Source organism: Coregonus lavaretus (genome assembly GCF_964263955.1).
Source record: "Coregonus lavaretus genome assembly, chromosome: 10".
NCBI classification, from domain to species: domain Eukaryota; kingdom Metazoa; phylum Chordata; class Actinopteri; order Salmoniformes; family Salmonidae; genus Coregonus; species Coregonus lavaretus.
This window is the reverse complement of record NC_139997.1, coordinates 4,851,740-4,875,396: the sequence shown is the minus strand read 5'-3', so window position 1 is coordinate 4,875,396 and position 23,657 is coordinate 4,851,740. Positions and strand designations below refer to the sequence as shown.

The following is a 23,657-nucleotide window of genomic DNA, read 5'->3' as shown; positions in this document are numbered from 1 at the left end:
ACACCTGCATTACTAGCTGTTTGGGGTTTTAGGCTGGGTTTCTGTACAGCACTTCGAGATATTAGCTGATGTAAGAAGGGCTATATAAAATAAAATTGATTGATTGATTGATTGATGGATCATTAGCTTATACACTAACTTTCACACATCTAGATGGCCGGGCGGGGTGGGTGTGGAGCCAGAGACAGCAGGGATTCAAACTGTAGAACCCAGTTCCTACATTTGAATATAAAAATTGATTTTATCAAACAAAACTAAGTTCTGTGCAACTTCCTTGGTCATCTACACCAAAAAAGAAAATAGAGTTTTTAACCTAATTGTCACATAACAGCTAACCATTCATTATTGAAAATACAACTACAAACCTGAAGGTGTCCTGCTGCATGGTGGGAGATATTTCCCCTACTTTCCACTTTATGTCCACCCAGTCGTCTTTCCCATGGCGGGATCTTCTCATTTTGAAGTATTCTATTTTCTATGTAAACATAATGGAATTCTGATTAGTTATAGGCAAATGAATACACAGGGCAAAACTGTATGCTGTTTTCCTTACCAGCATAATCTAGTAGAGGTAATTTCCTTTATGCCCCATTCTACACACAGCCTAAAATATATTTATATATATAGGCACTGAATAATTTACAGGAGATTTAAAAAAAGTAGCTATATACTCTCTTTTTCCCCAAATGACTTCCGAGTGTGGGTGTCCACTGTGCAGCAATGTCCATACCTACTGGGTCTCATGCTTACAGATTTAAGTCTAATAGAGTGAGATGAAAGTAGACAAACAACAGATTGTGCGATATGAAGGCTTAGTGAGTGGACAATCATGTATTTAGGGTGGTAGGTCACATGACCAGGGAACTATTGAAATGGAAAAAAAAACGTTAAAAAAAATTAATGTAAAACTGTGTGAGATGAAAATGGACAAACTAAAGGGTGTGCAATATAGAAGGGTAGTCAGTGGACATTCTGAACCTTGGTTGAGGTCAGTAGGTCACATGACCAAGGAGCTATTGAAATTCGATTGTAAAAAAATAAAAAATAAAAACATACTTTGTTTACTAATTCAACTAGGAATAGGAATGCTGCTCACATTTCCACCTTTATTAGCTTTGGAACGCGAATTAATGTCCAAATCGTGAAAATAAGACCTGTGCAATGTTGTGCGCAATTTTTCCAACATATTTGGAAGTCTGTGGCTCAAGTGGTTTGAAAGCGCAAATATCCAACCTGAAACTGCCTTCACCTGGGTTATATGCTGGGCTACATTTCAATTTAGAAATTTGAAAGAAAGGTCAAATCACAACCTACTGCCTTTGTCTGGTCAACACCTATCACTCAAATGCATGCTGCAGTCAGGCCTGAATCCATTCATTGCAGGAATCTGTTCTCTTATCATACACATTAACAATAGAATCTATTATAGGGACTGGGAAAACGACCCTGAATACGTCCCAACTGGCACGGTGCCATTGGGACGCAGCCCCTATCTCAATTAAAAAGGTAGTCACCCTTCCACCGTGTTTTTATGAAGTTAATGCACATTGTATATGTTCTGCAATATGCTGAAGAAAACTTTTAAATAGAGTAACAAATGACATGAGATGATTAAAGGTGTTTCTTTATTGGTGCCACAAGGTGAACCAGCAGAGCATCGGAAGTTAACCAGCACCCCAGAAAAAGAGAGAGCTGCTTTTTGCAATAAATACAAAACAAAACATTTCTGAACAGTGAAGACACGGTATTATGGTGGATACATCTTTATCCCTCTTGACACAAAGCTGTTCATCTTCAGACAACGCACAAACTGGGCAAAACCAAAAACATTGCTTCAATGAGTAAAATTAACGCTCTTTCGTCAGTAATACGAACCTGTTCCTTCTTTGGTTTTACTTCGACAACACTTTGATGGGACAAAGATAGGAAGGTTGTGGATATTTAGATTAAGTTAACAAAAATCTTATAAACAATCAGTCAGTACTTCACACATATCACTTCTTTCCTACCTGGACGGGTTAAGACAGTCATCTAGTCTAAACACACTTCCATTCAATCAAACTCTGAAGGATTAAAAGACAACAAGCTGAAGAACATGCTGATGGAAAGAAGACGTATATATGTATTGTAATTTACAGAAGTGGTTAGGACAGAAATAAGATGACATGACCTTACATTAGTCAAGAGAAATCTCTTACACACAGAATCAAAATGGGAGAAGAAGTCATTCTAACTTTTTTTTGAAGGACAAGATTTTTTTCTTTTTAGTTATATCAATATTTTAGTTATCCTTTTATATTCAACAAATAGTTATGAAATAGCAGCATTTTTTTTTTGTGTGTGACTTTTTTTTGGCTCCGTCTAGGCCTGGGATGGTGGATTAATGCCCATGACTGCTGAAACACTGGGAACACTTGGGACGCCTCTTCCATGCAGCTCAGATAAGATGACGAGAAGGCCTTGGTTTCTTTCTCTTCTCTATGTGAAACTGACGGGTTGGAGAGGGGGACAGGGGGAGGTGTTACCCTCCCGCCTGACTAGCAGAGGCCCCTCCCCCGTTACCACGGTCCCCTCCGGAGCACCCCCGCTCTCTTCGCTGTAGAGCCGTTTGATCCCGTCGTAGAATTCGTCGACCTCCATCTCCTCCACCTGAAAAATAATTATATAATTTTTATAACATTTAAATTTGTAATAGCGCTTTTCATTGGAGTTCTCAAAGCTACTTAGGCAAAAACATAATACAAATCAAATGTTATTGGTCACATGACCGAATTCGACAGGTGTAGACTTTACAGTGAAATGCTTACGACATTCCCAACAATTCAGAGTTAAAAAGACAAATATGTGCACACCAAATAATTAACGAGGCTATATACAAGGAGTACCGGTACCGAGTCAATGTGCAGGTACTTCAGGTAATTCAGTGCGGGTAGGGGTAAAAGTGACTAGGCAATCAGGATATATAATAAACAGAGCAAGATCAATGCATGTGAAGTGTGAAAGTGTGTCCATGTGTGAGTGTGTGGCGTCAGTATGCATGTGTGTGTGAGCGTATGTAGTGTGTGTGTGTGTGGGAGTGTGTAGGTAGAGTCTAGTGAGTGTGTGTGTGTGTGGGAGTGTGTGGGTAGAGTCTAGTGAGTGTGTGTGTGTGTGGGAGTGTGTGGGTAGAGTCTAGTGAGTGTACATAGAGTCAGTGCAAAACAAGACAAATTAATAAATAATAAAGGGTGTTCATGTAAATTGTCCGAGTAGCGATTTGATTAACTGTTCAGCAGTCTTATTGCTTGGGGGTAGAAGCTTTTCAGGTGCCTTCTGGTCCCAGACTTGGCGCTCTGGGACCGCTTGCCGTGCGGTAGCAGAGAGAACAGTCTGACTTGGGTGGCTGGAGTCTGACAATTTTTAGGGCTTTCCTCTGACACCGCCTGGTATAGAGGTCCTGCAATGTTTTATCGGAGTTCGAGACGAGGTGCCCTCTGTCGGCGCCATCTTGCCATGATGGTGTTGGAGTCGTGCGCGGCCTTGCAGTCGTGGGTGAACAGGGAGTACAGGAGGGGACTGAGCATGCACCCCTGAGGGGCCCCAGTGTTGAGGGTCAGCGTGGAGGATGTTGTTGCCTACCCTCACCACCTGGGGGCGGCCCGTCAGGAAGTCCAGGATCCAGTCCCAGGGTCCTTAACTTAGTGATGCGCTTTGAGGGCACTATGGTGTTCAACGCTGAGCTGTAGTCAATGAATAGCATTCTCACGTAGGTGTTCCTTTTGTCCAGGTGGGAAAGGGCAGTGTGGAGTGCAATAGAGAACGCGTCATCTGTGGATATGTTGGGGCGGTATGCGAATTGGTTTCTGGGATGATGGTGTTTATGTGAGCCATGACCGGCCTTTCAAAGCATTTCATGGCGGTAGTCATTTAGGCAGGTTACCTTGCCGTTCTTAGGCACAGGGACTATGGTGGTTTGCTGGGAAAATGTAAGTATTACAGACTGGTAATCCGTCTGGCCCTGTGGCCTTGTGAATATTAACCTGTTTAAAGGTCTTACATTGGCTACGGAGCGCGTGATCACACAGTCCTCCGGAACAGCTGGCGCTCTCACGCATGGTTCAGTGTTGCTTGCCTCGAAGCGAGCATAGAAGGCATTTTGCTCGTCTGGCTCGCGTCACTGGGCAGCTCTCGGCTGGGTTTCTCTTTGTAATCTGAGATAGTTTGCAAGCCCTGCCACATCCGACGAGCGTCAGAGCCGGTGTAGTAGGATTCGATCTTTGTCCTGTATTGACGCTTTGCCTGTTTGATGGTTTGTCAGAGGGCGTAGCGGGATTAATATAAGCATCCAGAAAATGGTCCTGCTCCTTGATAGCAGCAGCTCAAGCCTTTAGCTCAGTGCGGATGTTGCCTATAATCCATGGCTTCTGGTTGGGATATGTACACATGGTCACAACGTCGTAAATGCACTTATTAATGAAGTTGGTGACTGATGTGGTAAACTCCTCAATGCCATCGGATGAATCCACTTCATCGGACCACTTGCGTATTGACACTGGTACTTCCTTGTTTGAGTTTTTGCTTGTAAGCAGGAATCAGGAGGCTAGAGTTATGGTCCGATTTGCCAAATCGAGGGCGGGGGAGAGCTTTGTATGCGTCTCTGTGTGTGTGTGGCGTAAAGGTGCCTCTAGAGTTTTTATCCCTCTATTTGCAGAGGTGACATGCTGGTATAAATGAGGTAAAACAGATTTCAATTTTCCTGCATTAACATCACTGGCCACTAGGAGCGCCGCCTCTGGATGAGCATGTTCTTGTTTGCTTATGGCCCTATGCAGCTCGTTGAGTGCGGTCTTAGTGCCAGCATCCATGTGTGGTGGTAAATAGACAGCCCACGACAAATGCTGATGAAAACTCTTGGTAAATAGTATGGTCTACAGCTTATCATGCGGAACCAGGAGACTTCCCTAATATTAGAGTTCGCTCACCAGCTGTTGTTAATAAAGACACCCCCCCCCCCCCCCCCCGATCTTACCGGACTGTGCCGTTCTGTCCTGCCGATGCATAGAAAAACCAGCTAGATGTATATTACCCATGTCCCTGTTCAGCCATGACTCCGAGAAGCATAGGATATTACAGTTCTTAATGTCCTATTGATAGGATAGTCTCGAACGGAGCTCGCCAATAGAACAGAGGGTAGAGGTGATTTATTCATTCTCCGCTGTAGTCTCATCAGGGTGCATGCGGCCGCACCGGCCTCTATAGCGCTATGTTCTCCTTTTTCAAGTGTCGGGGATTAGGGCCTGGTCCGGGATAATCAATATTTATTTAGCCTCCGACTCGTTGAAGTAGAAGTCCTCGTCCAAATGGAGGTTAGTGATCTCTGTTCTGATGTCCACAAGCTCTTTTAGGAAACGATGGCGGAAACATTATGTACCAAAGAAAGTTAAGATCAGCGCAAAAAAATATACACAATGTAGCACAATTGGTCAGGAGCCCATAAAACGGCAGCCATTCTCTTCATACCATAAAAACAACATGCATTTAGAATCAAGGCAGGTGAAATAGCAATGGTAGGCTAGGTAGGTAGGTGTTACAAATACTTTACTCCGGTTGATGGAGTAGCCAAGCTCTCACCTTGCGCTTGGCTGAGAGCTTGCAGCGCAGGTGGACTTGGTGGGGGTGGTGGCTGGGCATGGGCGGACCGTGGCACTGGAGCAGGGCGGTGGTGGAGGAGACCCTGGAGAGGCTTCGGTCCCTGGGGGCCGGGGCTGGTGGGTCTGTGACTGGGGAGAGGAGCCTGGTGTTGGAGTCTCCTTCCCCTTCGTCGCAGGGGCCCGGGGCCACACTGTGGTCCAGGGGCTGGTAGATGTATACAGTGTTGGGAGGCAGGGAAGCTTCCTGTGTGGACAGGCGACGTGACACCAACTCTCGACAGCGGATGAGCTGAGAACTATCGATCTAGGAGGGGGAGTAAAACGAGAATCTTGATTATAATTCTGTTATTGTGCGTAAAAATTATGAAACCAATGGACAGCAACGGTTCACAAGGGCATCCTGATAACACCGCTGACATTTTTTTAAACCGTGGATTCAATACGTGGGAGGGACTACAAAATCCCATCTTTTTCTCCCCTGTATTTGTTATGATTTCATTGAACAGATGGTGAGAGAACGAGAGATGGGAGGTGAGTGTGTCCGACTGGACTCCACGTCAACACCAGTACATATGTGTGCTGTAGGCAGAAGTCCTCACTGCCCCCTATCTAAACATGCCATTATACTGTACTGCAGGCCTTCCGGTGCTTTCCTGAGCAGGAGGATAGTGAACATTTAGTACCTGTGCTTTGCTGAGCAGGAGGATAGTGAGAGCCAGCCAGTCAGGGCAGATATTCTCCAGCTCCAGGGTGATGAGGGCCAGTGCCAGCATGGATCCCCGGGAGAGGGGCTGTAGCAGGGTGCTGTCGGCCAGGCAGTAGTGCAGCTGCTGGGTCAACACTGACAGGTGCTGCGACGGGTTACAGCCCACCAGACCAACCAAGAACTGGGACTTGCAAGACAGCACCATGGCATGGAACTGAAGGGGAACAGCAGTGTGTAAGAGAATGATGCCAGCAACACCAAGGTCATGGGTTCACAACATTTCATCCCCACAGGGATCTCATTTCCATAATAAACATACTAAAAATGTCTGCACTCAGTTACCTGAGGGAGAACAGCAGGTTATAGACAAACAGTGATAGAGTTCAAGGCATTTAGCTGAATAACACAAAACGGAGTTTGTTAATAAAGTAGTCAGATACCGCTCATAAACAGGGCGGTATTCTGGTGGACACGGTCACGGGCAGGACCGAGCCAGAACCGCCACTGTTTACTTCAAGCCTCTAGTGGAGGTTCTGGTTAGGACTATGAATGAATGTGGTGGTGGAAGAACAGCAGGTAAGGGACCATTCAGGGAGGGCAGGAGGGGGATAGGGGGAGGGAAGTGACCATTCAGGGAGGGCAGGAGGGGGATAGGGGGAGCAGGTAGCTGGCTAGTGGTGGCTATTCAGCAGCCTGATGGTCTGGGGGTAGAAGCTATTGGCCAGTCTTCCAGCGGGGAGAACAGGGCATGGCTTGGGTGGCTGGGGTCCCCGATTATCTTCTTGGCCTTCCTGTGACACCTGGTGTTGTAGGTGTCCTGTAGGGCAGGCAGTGTGCACCAAATGGAGCCTTCGGCTGCACGTATCACCCTCTGAAGAGGCTTGTGGTCCGCGGCGGTGCAGTTGCCGTACCAGGCTGTGATGCAGCCCGACAGTATGCTCTCGATGGGGCTCCTGTAGAACACGGCGGTGCAGTTGCCGTACCAGGCTGTGATGCAGTCCGACAGTATGCTCTCGATGGGGCTCCTGTAGAACACTGAGGGCCCTCGGGGACAGGCCGGATTTCTTCAGCATCCTGAGGTTGAAGAGTCGCTGTCGTGCCTTCACCAAGGGTGTCTGTGTGGTTTGACCATTTCAGCTCCTCGGAGATGTGCACACAGAGGAATTTGAAGTTATTGACCGTCTCCACGGTGGCCCCCGTTAATGAGGATGGGGGCGTGTCCAGCCTGGTTCCTCCTGAAGTCCACAATCAGCTCCTTTGTTTTGCTGACGTTGAGGGGAGAGGCTGTTTACCTGCCCATCTTAATCTTTTATTGGCCAGTCTGAGATGTGGCTTTTTCTTTGCAACTCTGCCTAGAACGTCAGCATCCCAGAGTCGCCTCTTCACTGTTGACGTTGAGATTGGTGTTTTGCGGGTACTATTTAATGAAGCTGCCAGTTGAGGACCTGTGAGGCGCCTGTTTCTCAAACTAGACACTAATGTATTTGTCCTCTTGCTCAGATGTGCAACGGGGCCTCCCATTCCTCTTTCTATTCTGGTTAGAGCCAGTTTGCGCTGTTCTTTGAAAGGAGTAGTACACAGCGTTGTACGAGATCCTCAGCTTCTTGGCAATTTCTTGCATGGAATAGCCTTCATTTCTCAGAACAAGAATAGACTGACGAGTTTCAGAAGAAATGTCTTTGTTTCTGGCCATTTTGAGCCTGTAATCGAACCCACAATTGCTGATGCTCCAGATACTCAACTAGTCTCATGGCCAGTTGTATTGCTTCTTTAAATCAGCACAACAGTTTTCAGCTGTGCTAACATAATTGCAAAAGGGTTTTCTAATGATCAATTAGCCTTTTAAAATTATAAACTTGGATTAGCAAACACAACGTGCCATTGGAACACAGGACTGATGGTTGCTGATAATGGGCCTATGTAAATATTCCATTAAAAATCAGCCGTTTCCAGCTACAATAGCCATTTACAACATCTAACTGTATTTCTGATCAATTTGGTGTTATTTTAAATGGAAACAACTCTTCCTAAGTTAAAACATTAGTATTGTGTTGTTTAAAAATGAACATGAACTTATTTTCTTTGCATTATTCGAGGTCTGACTACACTGCACCTGTTATTTTGACCAGTTGTCATTTTCTGCAAATAAATGCTCTAAATGACAATATTTTTATTTGGAATTTGGGAGAAATGTTGTCAGTAGTTTATAGAATAAAACAAAAATGTTAATTTCACCCAAACACATACCTATAAATAGTAAAACCAGAGAAACGTATATATTTTTGCAGTGGTCTCTTAATTTTTTCCAGAGATGTATATACACACACACAAAAGTATGTGGACACCCCTTCAAATTAGTGGATTTTCGCTATTTCAGCCACACCCGTTGCTGACAGGTGTATAAAATCGAGCACAGAGCCATGCAATCTCCATAGACAAACATTGTCAGTAAGTACCTGTAAGTCGCTCTTGATAAGAGCGTCTGCTAAATGACTAAAATTTAAAAAAGGCCGAGCTGTAGTCGATGAACAGCATCCTCACATATGCATTCCTTTTGTCCAGGTGGGTGAGGGCAGTGTGCAGTGCAATGGCGATTGCATCATCCGTGGATCTGTCAGGGCGGTAGGTAAATTGGAGAGGGTCGAGTGTGTCGGGGAGGGAGGAGGTGATATGGTCTTTGACTAGCCTCTCGAAGCACTTCATGATGACGGAAGTGAGTGCTACTGGTTGGTAGTCATTCAGTTCAGTTACTTTCCCTTTCTTGGGTTCGGGGACGATATCTTGAAGCAGGTGGGGATATCGGCCTGAGCTAGGGAGAGATTGCTATAACTAGGAAGCTTGGTCTTGCAAGCGCGACACAAACCAAATGCATAGCTGGATATATATTGTGGTTAAACTCAAATATACTAATTGATTTTAAAAAACATTTTTTGAAAAAAATGTTTAAGAAAGCTATAATCTTCGTAAATGATATCGTAGGTAGGACTGGTGGAGTTATGTCGCACATGCAGCTAACAAAACCATATGGAAATGTCTGCTCTACCCAAAATTACAACCAAATAATTGCAGCATTACCGCAAAAATGGAAGAGGAAAGTGGAAGGGGGAAAAAGTAAGGAACTTGTCTGTCGGCCTTGCATTAAAGAACATAATTGGTTAAAGAAAATTGTGATAAATAAAAAAGTATATCAGTTTCATTTAAGGACCAAAGGATCATCAGCCGTCCCATATAGATTGCAAAATAGTTGGGAAGAGATTTTTGACGTACTGATCCCATGGCATAGTGTTTATGAACTGATACGCAAAACGACACCAGATTCAAAACTTAGAATTGTTCTATTTAAATTATTATACAAAATTCTTGCAACCAATATAATGTTATTTGTATGGGGGATACAATCTTCCCAGCTCTGCAGATTTTGCTGCGAAGAGACAGAATCATTAGATCATTTGTTTTGGTTCTGTCCATTTGTAGCTTGTTTTTGGACACAGGTCCAGGAATGGCTGAAGGATTGCAATATTTACCTGGAGCTAACCCTGCAGATAGCACTACTAGGTGATCTGAAAAGTCATAGTCAATCGATCAATAATACTTTTAGCAAAAAAAATATATTTTCAATTTACAATCTGTAGAAACACTGAGAATAGAAAGGTTCAGAACTTTTGTGAAACATCACAGCACAGTTGAAAAATATATGGCAAATAGAAATCCAATATGGATGGTGTTAAGAGATAGATGGGAGGTGTTGAATGGAGCTGAAGGTTGGGACTAATAACAACAACAAGATAACTAATGTAAAGCATACTGTGTCCATAATAAGTATATAGGTTAAGAACTTTTGTGAAAGAGCACAGTTAGAAAGATATGGCATATAGAAGCAAACCGGATGGACATCATGAAAATGATTGGAGAGGTTGAGGGTAGAGGAAGTTCAGGAGTAAAAACAAACAAAATATAATTATTGTAAAATTGACTGTGTCCATAAAATGTATATAGTATGTATAAGCTGGAAGTAGAGGCCTAAACGTTGTTGTTCACTAGTTTACTCCAATTAGGGGAGGGGTGGTGGGGTTGGAAAGTAATAAAGGAAAATATATATTTTTTAAGGATATAAATACACATATATATATATTTATGTGTATGTATGTATGTGTATGTATTTATGTGTGTATGTGTATATATATATGTATACAATCTGCAATATTAAAGCTGATCTACCCCTAATAAAAAATATAAAAATATATATTTAAAAAATGCATAGCCCTGAGCTGGATGTCATTCATTTGCCATATCTTAAATAGTTAACTGATATTTATAAGCAGTGGCGTAGCAATGCAGTATACGGTATACCGCCCAAGCCTTTCCCTCAATCAGGGCAGTATTCTGGTGGATACAGTCACAGGCAGAACTGAGCCAGAACCTCCACTAGAGGCTAGTTTATGGTTAAAGTGGTGGTTCTGGCTCGGACAGGAGTATAAATACAATACAATACAATACAATACAATACAATACTCACAATGTGTAGAAATTCCAGCGGTGTTGCAGCGTGCAGATCCCAGTTGAGTTTATCCAGAATGATCCTCTCCATTCTCAGGATCTCTGATGGGGAGCAGCCACAGCTACTGCTGCTTGCCAAGTCACGCAACAACGGCACACGCTGCACAGACAGAGAGAGAGAGGGAGGGGGAGAGAGGGAGAGGGAGAGAGAGAGACAGAGACAGAGACAGAGACAGAGACAGAGACAGAGACAGAGACAGAGACAGAGACAGAGACAGAGACAGAGACAGAGACAGAGAGAGAGAGAGAGAGAGAGAAAGAGAAAGAGAGGACTTTGAGTTAGTTGGGTTCAACCCACTTTCTCCACCTGCCAACTTGCTGTCTAGCTCTCTGGACTTCATCTAGCATTAAAACTATTGGAGCCAATCTTCATAGTGAGCGACATTTCAGCATTTGGAAAATAATTTTCGTTGGGACATTCATTGACAGTTTGTTTTTAATACAGCTGCAAATCATATTGCCAAATGTTTGGACAACAAAGCTGAATAGAAAGAAACCAATAATGTGAATAGCGAAGCACAATAAGGAAGGACTGATGGTGTGACGCTAGGATGTAATCACCTCGTCTTCCTCGCTGCTTTTGGCAGCCAGGAAGTAACAGGCGATGGCAATGCAGCGGAGGTACTTTGGACGGGCCTGAGGAGAGGAGAGAGAGACGGGGTCAGGAGGACTAAGTGACGTCACTAGTACCCAGTGGCTAAACTCAGCACCCTGGGTTCTACCCGTTCCCTGTACAGACAACTAGCCAGGGACACACAGAAAGGGAACCAGCCTGTCACTTTGGACGGGCCTGAGGAGAGACTGGGTCAGGACGGACATCTGATTCACACCATTAAGCCAGACCAGACCAGTAGCTTAGCTTAGCTTAGCTCGGTTGGGCTCTGTTGAGCAGGGTTGGGGTCAATTCCATTTAGATTCTAGTCAATTCAGGAAGTATACTGAAACTCCAATTATCTTCAATGCTTTTCAATAAGGAAAACTTCCAATTATAATTTTTTTGACTTTCTGAATTGTCCCAAACCCTGCTGTAGAGAATAGACAGGGGAGACTGGATCATGACTCATGATTGTTCCCTCTACAGACAACCTGCCAGGGACAGACAGACAACCTGCCAGGGACAGACAGACAACCTGCCAGGGACAGACAATGGCACCCTATTCCCTTTATAGTGCACTACTTTTGACCAGAGCCCTAGTAGTGCACTATATAGGGAACAGGATGCAATTTGGGATGCAGTCACAGAAGGGTTAATAACTAGGGCAGAAGGTCCTGTTCCCCACTTTATAGGACTCCTACTCTGTAAGGGAGCCAGCCCAGGTTAAAGACATTCTCCAGGACTCCTACTCTGTAAGGGAGCCAGCCCAGGTTAAAGACATTCTCCAGGACTCCTACTCTGTAAGGGAGCCAGCCCAGGTTAAAGACATTCTCCAGGACTACTACTCTGTAAGGGAGCCAGCCCAGGATAAAGACATTCTCCAGGACTACTACTCTGTAAGGGAGCCAGCCCAGGTTAAAGACATTCTCTGGTACTTTGTATACATTTAAGTCATAAGTGGTCCTCGAAAATTGCCTACTGTTCTCTCTCACTCAATCAAATGGCGAGGAGCTGAACCTCATTGGCTGGAACTTGAATTACTAGGGGGCTGGCCCAAGTGAATTAAAACGTAAGAAACAAAACGGGCTGCGAGCGTCAACGGCGTCAAGCACAAAGCGCATCAAATTAGAAAGCAAGTCTAGATTTCTCGCGTCTACGCAGAGCAACGCTGCTAAAAAAATATTTTTTATTTTACCTTTATGTAACTAGGCAAGTCAGTTAAGAACAAATTATCATTTACAATGACGGCCTACACCGGCCAAACCCGGACGACGCTGGGCCAATTGTGCGCCGCCCTATGGGACTCCCAATCACGGCCGGTTGTGATACAGCCTGGAATCGAACCAGGGGGTGTGTAGTGACACCTCAAGCACTGAGATGCAGTGCCTTAGACCGCTGCGCCACTCGGGGTGTGGGTCGTTTGTAGCAAAGGAATTTGAGAAATTGTTATGATCTTCCCTATGTAGACTAGCTTAAGATGTAGTTTAAAATCTATTGGGCTGTAAGATAAGGTTTCAGTCAAATAGGCTATATATTTTCTAACAATTGCAGCCTACCAGTGTTGATTTCAATCGCATATAGCCTAGGCAGGCTGGAAAATTCAAGGACTCCAATTTCAAGAGAGAACATTGTTATGTAGAAAGAACGAGACTAGCTAAATTCTTTATTAACTGCTCGGGTGTATCTACAACTCTCCTCACGCTCGTGAGCTAACATAACATCTAGTGCAGTCAGGTATGGTGGCTCCGGTAGGAAATATAAGGTGAGTCAAAAGGAACACACAACAATAATTCACAAGGGCTACATAGCGAACATAACAAATACAAACTGTTTATATGGATTCTCATGAAAATTAATGTGGCATACGCTACGCATGCTAACTTACGCCCTCTACTCTCGCTTACAAAATGTTTACGCCCTTGACGGCGTCTCTCCGTGTGGTTTCGGCTATGACGTTCGTCTCTCACCCCTGGATTTATGGTATTACTGGCTTAGTACACAAGGGGGCGTCAAAAAAAAACCAAAAACCCAGTGGCTTCGATTACCAGAATGCTAACCCAATTAGCATAAATAATAATAAACTAATCGCAAAGACAGGCAATCCAGCTCAAAGTTATACATATACAGGTAGGAGCTACTGAATGTTATTTTTGGTGAGTTTGGACATTTACAAGAGAATGTGAACGAGAGACATTGTGCAAATGAGCAAAGTTTTGTCGAGATCGGTGTGGAAGAACTTGACTGGCCTGCACAGAGTGCTGACCACGACCCCATCGAACACCTTCAGGATGAACTGGAACACCAACGGCGAGCCAGGCCTAATCGCCCAACATCAGTGCCCGACCTCACTAATGCTCTTGTGGCTGAATGGAGGCAAGGGCTGGGCTGAGCAGAGTAGGCAGGCCCGTTGCCCTAGCGACTCCAGACTCCACACAGACACAGCATGTACACATGCTGCTCCAGTGAACTCTAGAGTGTAGGCTACTTCCTGCAACATCAGGTTTGGTAAGCTACAGATTAATTTAAAAAAATATATATATAGCTAACTCATAAAACCGTAAAATCTAGTCCAAGAGTAGTCACAGTGAACATAAGAAATATACCCTAGCCTACACAGCTGGTAAGGTTAAAGATGCTGTTCACATTCTATATAGACCTATAGCTGATAAGACTAAAGATTGTGTTGCCATCTTACCTTTATAGCGCCTAAAAACCTGTCTAAAATACTGATGGCCAGGGAGAGAGTCTCTGGATAGAGCTTGGTGTCACTGTGCAGGTCAATGAGCCAGTACACAGCCTCATCACGCTGGGCAGGGGAGATGTCTGTATCCTGGGAAGAATCACACAGGGGTCAGTTAAAATGACAGGACACATCACAGGTCAGTTACAGAGGAGACATAGCACGAGCATCATCCCTTTCACATTCAGGGAAAATAAACTCAAAAGTTCCAATTAGGCTACAATATCAATGTCCAATGTATTAAAACCACTCACTTAAAATCATTAACAAAAGTCTCAACCAAAATCAACCAAAATCAAATCATAGACTTGATTAAAGTACAGAAACAATCATTCTTGAAGGGGTGCCTGAATGTCAATTAAAGAAACAAATACAGTCAACATTTCAACTAAAAGGTCAAGCTGTCCCTTGAAGACAAAGAATGACTTGAGGCAAACAGAACAACCAAACCAGGGAATAAGTAAAAGAGAATGTTAGACTTTCTGAACCGGCCTGTAACCTGACACTGGTCTAACCAGCCCTGCCCCCACTGGAAGCTTTTAGCCTCAGACATAGGTTTCGTCCCAAACGGCACACTATTCCCTATTTAGTGCACTACTTTTGTCCAGAGCCCAAGTGTACTAGGGAATAGGATGTAATTTGGGATGCAGAATTGCTTTCAAGTGACCTGAACTCTAGCTTTGCCCTAAAGCCACTTCTCACCATTATGTTGCCTTGTTAAAGAGAAATTATAGTGAAATGACTCAACGAGCAAAACAACCAATCTATTAGGACCCCGTTATTGTCTTCACTGACTGGTTTACCCCTTTTACTGTACTCTGTTTTGGGACAGGTTGTATCTGCTCCTGAGTGGCGCAGTGGTCTAAGGCACTTCATCGCAGTGCTAACTGTGCCACTAGAGATCCTGGTTCGAATCCAGGCTCTGTCGCAGCCGGCCGCGACCGGTAGACTCATGGGCGGCGCACAATTGGCCCAGCGTCGTCCAGGGTAGGGGAGGGAATGGCCGTCAGGGATGTAGCTCAGTTGATAGAGCATGGCGTTTGCAACGCCAGGGTTGTGGGTTTGATTCCCACGGGGGGCCAGTATAATAAATAAAAATAAAATATGTAATCACTAACTGTAAGTCACTCTGGATAAGAGCGTCTGCTAAATGACTAAAATGTAAATGTAAAAATGTTACTGCACTCTGCTTTGGGACTGACTTGCCTAGTTAAATAAAGGTTAAAAAATATATAAAAATAGCTTATCTTAGCTGAGGAGGTTTTAGCAACGTGTTGATGACCCACACTGTGTACATGTGTACTTTTAGGCTAATCAGATAGATAGAAGCTGCTGCAGTGAGTCAGCAGGAAAGAGCCTCAGATTAACAGTCAGGCAGGCATCCTTTTCAAATCCTGTTAACACCTTCAGCAGGTTTCTGTTGCTAGGCAGAGATCAGGGCAGGTCTGTTCGTTGGACTAATGAGTAGGGTGGAAGTGAAAGCATGAACCTCAGCCACAGCAGGTGCTTCAGTCAATGCCCCTTTGCACTCACAAACGAAAGCAAATGGGTCCTCCTCATAACTCTGACCTTAGGCGATATAGATATCTGTACCAAGTAAATAACCTAAGAAAGATACCACCTCCAAACAAAGTTTAACATGACCTGCTGCATGCCCTTTCATATGGACAACAGCACTGTGTTTTATGTGTTGTGGGATTCACCTGAACGCTGGTATACGTCTTTTTGGGCACGTACGCTTTCCACATCTGGGCTTCCCTAGAGGCGGCCTTTTTCAGAAGAAAAGACAGCCTCTGGCTTTCCAATGGTTCGGCAAACTTCATCATTGCGTCCCCTGGATACGCCTACCTCCCCACTGGATACAGCTACCTGTAAATGGCACAGCAAACACACAGAAGAGAACATGTTTCACAACATGTTTATGAATTGTAATTACACCCTAGTTAAGGGTGATACAGTAATCGTAAGAATGTTTGGTAACCTGGTTTACGGACACTGATCCCCACCAAATATGCTCATTCATTTTCCCAACTAGCGAAACGCTTGTCTGTAGTAACAACAGTGAAGAGGCATTAGACGATTCAGGCTAATATTACCGTGTGCAACAAACTAGCCAACACTAGCGAGTTACGCTAACATTAGTTAGCCAGTTAGTTGACGTAACAGTTAGCTAACTACCGAACTATCGAGAACAGAAACAAACACTAACCGATGGTAAACGTTAGTTAGCTAATAAGGAAATGTTTCATTAATAGACAACGTCCATTATCCAAGATAACTTCATTTATTCATAAAAACGACATGGCTAGAAAGCTCTACTTCATGCTAGCTAGCATTAGCTTACCTTCCCTGCAAAGCTGTGGGAATCACAGTTCGACTTGGAAATCATCCGGTCCATTAAACTGAGGTAAAACAAAAAGGTAAATCGGGTTTTAAGTTACTCCATCTTCGATTCCATGTTGTGTTTTATTTTGGGGAGAAATGGGGGTCTTCCAAATGAAATGTATATGAAAATGGTACGGAATAGACAGAGACTCTTCGGAGAGAGCGAAATCGATCCGCATACGTGCATTACGCAGCTATTCCTGAAAATGAATATTGTACCAATATTTGGGACAAATGTTATATTTATTGATTTATTATGCTTAATTAAAAAGACAATTGTTGTTTAAGGGTTTATCATGAATTTGAGCTATGACATTACATTTGTTTTCCATTGTATTCGATGTTTGGTAGGCCTATTTTCTATTGCGAATGAATCCTACTACAATGTTATGTAATACGTTTCAGCCGTTTTCTTTACCCTTTGCCAACCACGACTGAATATGACAGATTTGTATAAATAAATAAACCACTATTTGTGATAATACTGTGCATAGGGGACATGAATACATGAGCCTGTGATATACAAATAAAACAGAGAGACCACATACTTACACCTTGTTCTTGATAGTAATCATAAACCTGGAAAATTATTTACTGCCAATGCTTCACCGCTAAATGAATGAATACATCTTTCCTTTTCTTTGAATTATTGAATTTGCTTTATAAAACCACCTCAAGTGCTTAGGGTTTTGTGTGATGTGCAGGAACAGTAATACATTATCATGACTATAACAGTATTCTCATAAATTCCCTTAATCATCGCTGAACCAATGCCCAAATATTCTGCAGACAGTTGGTTGGACCAGAAAAACCCCCCCACATATCTGGTAGTTTTATCTTTTTAAATGCCCTACAAACAATCCGAGCTAATTATTTCTAACCAATCGTGAGTAAAAGGGTTTGTCCAGGCATCCAATAGAAATGAATAGTTTTGGGCGGACTATTTGAACGGGAAAAAAGGAGAAAGATGATTGGCTCGTGGAAGTGTCAATATCGAGCTGGTATAGAATAACAATACGCCATACTAAATCCATTGTAATCCATAAGTAACGTTTAACAACGTTACTTATTACAACATTAAATTTGTCTTGCACTATCAACTCTTTTAATACGTACTTCATTGTAGGAAACTACAAAAGGAGGCAGACCTTTCTCGACAAATCAAACCAAGGTGGATAGCTACGTACATGATTGGCTAACGCGACATTGACGTCAGTTTCTGGGTGTGGAAATTCTCAACATCAACAAAAAGAGAAAGGATTGAGAAACTAAAGATTAACAGGAACAACAGAAGTACCTTATAATATGTCGATGTAACTAACATAACAGGTAAATATTGAAATTCATAAAGTGTGCATTAGATGCAAGAAAACTGAATAGATGTGAGGTCATGTGAAATGTTCTGCTGTTGTAAAACTATTTTATCTGGTTGAATTAATTCCTTCCTGAAGCCAGGATTAGATGTTTTTGTTATCAAGTTTATGATATGCTTTTAAAACGACGCTGTAATCTCTGTTGGTCTTGCCTTTCATGGTTGTCGATGAAATTGGCATCTTCAATTGATTTTGTCACTACGAAAAATCTAGCTAACCCAGTTAGCTACCTTGGCTTTGTTATTCATCTTCTCTGTGTAATGTAAACTAGTTGGCTGGTTTAGTTCGCGCTGCTTCCTCGTCGGGCAACCGAGATTTTACACAAAAACAGGTTGTTTTTGTACATCACCGACTAGTAGCTGCAAACCGCTTTTATTAGACTACAATTTTATATCGATTTAACATCAAGATCTATGAAAAATCGAATGATTGCCAGGGAATGAACTCTGACCTAGGCAAGAAGAAGAATAACGCCCCACACCCCGTCGACGATTTGAAGCATTATTAGCTATCCAATGGATTCAAGCGAACGCCGTTTTTCTAGTGTCTCACAAAATAAAAAATGTGGCATAACAAAAATATTTTTTCACCCAATGCTAAATAGGATTTGTGTATTTGTTCTGATGTAAGTAAGCGTTTACCGAAGACATCTGACACCGAATCCCAGTTGAGAGAGGGGGGTTGGGCAAACCTTGAACCTATCGCCTGGGTGAATGAATGTAACGTTAGCAGACAAACATTTCTTAACATCACACGCTTCTTGTTTTACAGTGGAAAGATTTCAGATTGCTGTAACAATCCAGTCCAGACATGGAAGCCGTCAAACTTATGAGGGAGCTGAAAACCAATTTTGAACAAGAGATGAATTATCTACCGAAGGAAACGGGGCTCTGCCTGATCGAATCCACCAGAGAGGTAGATATTCACTGCAGTACAGTAGATATACTGTACGACCGGTAAAAAAAAAAAAAGTACAATTGTAAATACAAATGCTGTATCAATAACATTATGGTAAAACAAATCTTTAAAAAGTATCACCTATTACATATTAATACACAGTTACCCCCCCCCCCCCCAAATAAATAAATAATAATACATAATATTATATATATATATATATATATATATATTGTAAAGTGGTTGGCCCTCTGGCTATAAGGTGAATGCACCAATTTGTAAGTCGCTCTGGATAAGAGCGTCTGCTAAATGACGAAAATGTAATGTAAATGTAACATGTTTTATGATTACAGAATGACCGCCAAGGAATCTCAGGCAAATGTAGGGACGCCAAAGTGGAGGACCTCTGGAGCCTGACCAGTTTCTTTGGGTATAGCACCCAGACCTTCGTTCTGGCAGTCAACCTGCTGGATAGATTTTTGGCCATGATGAAGGTAAGATAAAAAATAAAAGCGGACCGGGGAAAGAATTGAAACCCTTTGAAATGTGTAACGTTTGTTTTCCTTTCGTGACAAAAACGACCATGACACAATGTAAAAATGCGCGTGGATATTAAAAATGAAAAGAAAAGGGAGGTGGCCACTAATTCCAAGCCTTTGTGTGTGACTTCCTCTTCAGGTCCAACCCAAACATCTAGCCTGCATTAGCATCAGCTGCCTCCACATCGCAGCCAAAGCAGTCGAAGAGGAGTGCAACTTGTCTTCCACCAACGAACTTATTCGTATCAGTCAGTGCAAGTTTACAGTCTCGGACCTCACTCGCATGGAGAAGATCATTTCAGAGAAACTCAACTTCCAACTCAAAGCCATCACAGCCTTAACCTTTTTGCACCTATACCATAGAATCACTCTCTCACACACCTCAGACAGGTAAGGCCCTCATTATGACAGATATTACAATTCACCTAATAATGAAGATTGCAATGGTGTGACATAATGAACTAGACATGAACTTTAAGCAGCTGTTGACATATCTGGCTTATCATTAGGGCTGGCACAATTGCCATATCTGACCAATTACTGTCATCCAAAATTCCATGACATCACTGCCCTACTTATCATTATGGCGCTTTTCAAGACAACTGGGAACTGTGAGGGGAGGAGGAGATGAAATCATGACATTAAGGGATCTTGAGGTCGGAGCTCTAGAAAGAGGCCCGGGTTCTGGAGTTGGATGACCGTAAAAAAAAGAGAAAAGAAACCCAGTCCGAGCTAATTTCCCCGTTGTTCGAAAGCGCCATTAGTCCTTACTGTGAAAGGGCAGCACTGGTTTTATCTATCGGAACAGCGTTGTACTGGACATTTTCAGATAGTATGGTGGTGGGGACATGTTACGTAAACAAAGTAGCCTAATCACCTTGTTTTCACATCGAACTGATTTTCAAATGAATTTGGTCTAAGTATTTTTCCCTTTTGTGTCTTTTTTTTTTTTTTTTTAAAGGAAGGAGGCCCTGAACCTCGACACTCTAGAGGCCCAGCTCAAAGCCTGTCTATGCCGCATCACATTCTCCAAAGCTAAAGTAAGGAGTTACCCCAGAGAGTATACACCCAGTTCCATATTCCAGTAAACCTCTAGGGCAGCAGTCTAATGTGACGCATTGTTTTCTTTCTTTGGTTCTCTTCCAGCCGTCTGTCTTGGCCCTGTCCCTCCTCAGGCAGGAGCTTGAAGCCATGCAGTCTGTTGACATGGTAGAAATAGCACGTAGTGTTCAGAGACATCTCAAGGTAAGCAATTGCTGTTGTGTGTCAAAAGCCTTGAGGCCTTATCACAAAGCAAATAACGTATTCCTTTGGTTAACAAAGTAACACAAATCACAGTTTCCTGTCGTATTTGCACACAAACGTATTTTGCCCTGGAAACAGTGTTGCACATTGTGTGCCCTAAAGCCCTAGTCCATAAGGTTTCAAATGACAACTGACCCATATGGAAGGAAATGTAGGAGGGCCCTTTTTACATTCCCGGCTGCCAATCGTTTTACAACACCTGGAATCCATCCCAACGGTTTTTGCTGACCCTGTCAATTATGGTACACGGTGTCCAATGTTACGATGCACTGGTCTTCTTTTACAGATCGCTGACGTTGAGCTGCTACACTGGAGGGGACTAGTGGCCAAGTGTATGTCCGACTACTCTTCCCCTGAATGTAGCAGACCCAACAATAAGAAGCTAGTCTGGATCGTGTCGAGAAGGACAGCTCAGAACCTTCACACCAGCTACTGCAACGTCCCTGAACTGCCAACCATTCCTGAGGACTGCTGGGACGAGAGCGAAAGGTAAATCAGGAATACGTTATGGACTGTTCTGTCGAGGAAGAGATACTTCCAACATGCTGATCAAAAACACATTCACACAGTAGGCCTACATTCCAGAATAGAACATTTTCAAATAAATTCAGTGATAGGACACAGTATTAAGAGATTAGTCTATATACTGTATTGAAGAAAACGCTTTGGAAAATCCCCAGAATAACAGAACTATACTGAACAAAAATATAAACGCAACATGCAACAATTTCAAAGATTTGACTGAGTTACAGTTCATAAGGAAATCAGTCAATTGAAATAAATTCATTAGGCCCTACTATGGATTTCAGATGACTTGGCAACCAGGCCCAGCCAATCGGAATGAGTTTTTTCCCCCACAAAAGGGCTTTATTGCAGACATAAATACTTCTCAGCCCCCCTCCCCCCTCAGACAATCCCGCAGGTGAATAAGCCGGATGTGGAGGTCCTGGGCTGGTGTGGTTACACGTGGTCGGTCTGCGGTTGTGAGGCCGGTTGGACATGCTGCCAAATTCTCTAAAAGGACGTTGGAGGCAGCTTATGGTAGAGAAATTAACATGAAATTCTCTGGCAACAGCTTTGCCAATTTCACACTCCCTAAACTTGAGAAATGCTCCCTAACAGGGATGTAAACAAATTTGTGCACAAAGTTTGAGAGAAATAAGCTTTTTGTGTGAATGGAACCTTTCTGGGATTTATTTTATTTCAGCTCATGAAACATGGGACCAACACTTTACATGTTGCGTTTTATATTTTTTTTGTTCAGCGTAAAAAGGCACATTAAGTACCACCCCCCAACAATTAAGCCCCTCCCCACTCCAGTGTATGGCCACTCCTAGTTTCAGTTCTTACAGCATACTATAGTAATCCTGGTAATTCAACCTGTGACTCGTAGGGGGAGTTTCGTACGATCTGTGACATCACAGCCCTGCCTGTTGCATCAGCTAGGATAGCCCAACAGCCTTTCTACAGAGGCCCATCCCGGTCTGCCCGGCTCCATATTACTCACTAACACTCAGACATGACATGTATGCGAGTGACTTGTCACTTCCTACCTGCCTAGCAACCAGCTGCCATAACTGCTCAAAACACATCGTTGCACAACCAGTTAAACCTCCACATAATAAAGATGACTTGAATGTTAGGAATGTGGGATAGGTCCCATAGTCCAGAACCAATTTAAATATAGAACGCATACAAATGTTTCTTTCCTTTTGTTGTTTCAGCGAGGACTCGTGTGAAGACATGAGTTCTGGGGAAGAGAGCCTGAGCAGTTCCCTGGGTTCCGACGCGGAGGGACCATACTTCCCTTCCCACTTCATCTGCCAAAGCAACCAACGAAACAAATACCACCATACCCCTTAGAACAGACCCCTCTGGAGGGAGCCACAACCACCGTTTATACTGTAGGGTCATGTTCATTAGTGAAACGTTTTGTAGCCTTAGTCACGTTTAACCTGTGACAGCCCATTTTGGTTCCTAGTGAATACGACCCAGAAGATACGTTTATAGGAAAGCTATCTTCATTTTTTTGTTACTTCAAATGGGGCTACCAGTGTAGCCTGTTACAAACCAATCAATATACTGTATCTATCTTATTTGAAAGACTTGAACAATCCTGACAGGCAGCAGAATCCATCGACTCAAAGATAAAAGGTTTTGAACTCTTTTTTTTTGTAGATCTAGCGTTGGAAAAGAGATTGTTGGGTGGTGCATGTTTGGATTTGTCACATTCCAGCCACATCAGACAGTGTACATCCCAAATCCCAAATGGCACCCTTTATAGTGCACTACTTTTGACCAGAGCCCTATTGACCCTGGTCAAAAGTAGTGCACTATATAGGAAATAGGGTACCATTTAGAATGTATTATAGAACACAGCCAAGGTACAGTAGACTGTTGTGAAACAAGGACTGTTGTCTGGGGAGTTACTAAACCTGGAAAACGTACATTGCACAATTTTTGTATAACAAGTAATCGTTGAGTAGCAGAGGGGAGTTATGATCACTGCCTGGTGGTCAGGCTGGTTTGGTTATCCCCCTACAAGGTTGAACTAAAAGCCAACATCTGATTGCATGTTACTATTCAGAAAAACGTGTGTTTTATCTTAAAACCTCGAAATGTGTCAATTTTCAGGTCGTAGGGTAACAATATTTGGAAGGTATGTAGCTAGCTCTGTGGATGAAAAATGTATGTCAAAAGAAAGTCACATTTTTAAACTAATTGTACATTTATATAATGTTTAAAAAAAAACTACACAAATGCTGTGAATAGTACCTTTGTAGATATTAACTTATTTATAATTTTTTGCCACGTGTATGACAAAAAAAATACTATTTTGACATCTGAATCTCTGGTCTTTGTCTTTGACTACTGACTATCAAAAATCCTTATTTGAAATGAAATGTTTTGCTTCAGTCAGATTATGCCTG

General features: G+C 42.9%; 2 protein-coding genes across 8 annotated transcripts; one reads left to right on the top strand and one right to left on the bottom strand.

The window, feature by feature from the left end:
• Positions 1–1,608: 1,608 nt before the first annotated feature.
• ccni (cyclin I) lies at positions 1,609–16,999 on the bottom strand. 3 transcript variants are annotated; one of them, XM_084169939.1, is made up of 8 exons: positions 16,573–16,999; positions 15,932–16,097; positions 14,184–14,318; positions 11,455–11,529; positions 10,853–10,993; positions 6,314–6,550; positions 5,611–5,934; positions 1,609–2,649 (listed from the first exon to the last, which is right to left on the bottom strand). In XM_084169939.1, the coding sequence occupies exons 2-8, from the start codon at positions 16,052–16,054 to the stop codon at positions 2,479–2,481; spliced, it is 1,206 nt and encodes a 401-aa protein (XP_084026065.1). In that variant the 5' UTR covers positions 16,055–16,097; positions 16,573–16,999; the 3' UTR covers positions 1,609–2,478. The 3 variants fall into 3 exon arrangements, with proteins under 3 accessions (XP_084026065.1, XP_084026066.1, XP_084026067.1); XM_084169940.1 differs by having other exon boundaries at positions 5,582–5,934; positions 16,573–16,798; XM_084169941.1 differs by lacking the exon at positions 11,455–11,529 and having other exon boundaries at positions 16,573–16,659.
• Positions 17,000–17,727: 728 nt separating this feature from the next.
• Positions 17,728–23,575, top strand: ccng2 (cyclin G2). 5 transcript variants are annotated; one of them, XR_014613826.1, is made up of 9 exons: positions 17,871–17,942; positions 18,758–18,901; positions 19,237–19,377; positions 19,562–19,812; positions 20,384–20,462; positions 20,569–20,667; positions 21,014–21,216; positions 22,452–22,881; positions 23,057–23,575. XR_014613826.1 is itself a non-coding variant. In XM_084169942.1 (8 exons), exons 2-8 carry the CDS (start codon positions 18,797–18,799, stop codon positions 22,588–22,590), a joined length of 1,017 nt encoding a protein of 338 aa, XP_084026068.1. In that variant the 5' UTR covers positions 17,728–17,942; positions 18,758–18,796; the 3' UTR covers positions 22,591–23,575. The 5 variants fall into 5 exon arrangements, 1 of the variants encoding a protein (XP_084026068.1); XR_014613827.1 differs by having other exon boundaries at positions 22,452–22,977; XR_014613828.1 differs by having other exon boundaries at positions 22,452–22,998.
• Positions 23,576–23,657: the final 82 nt, after the last annotated feature.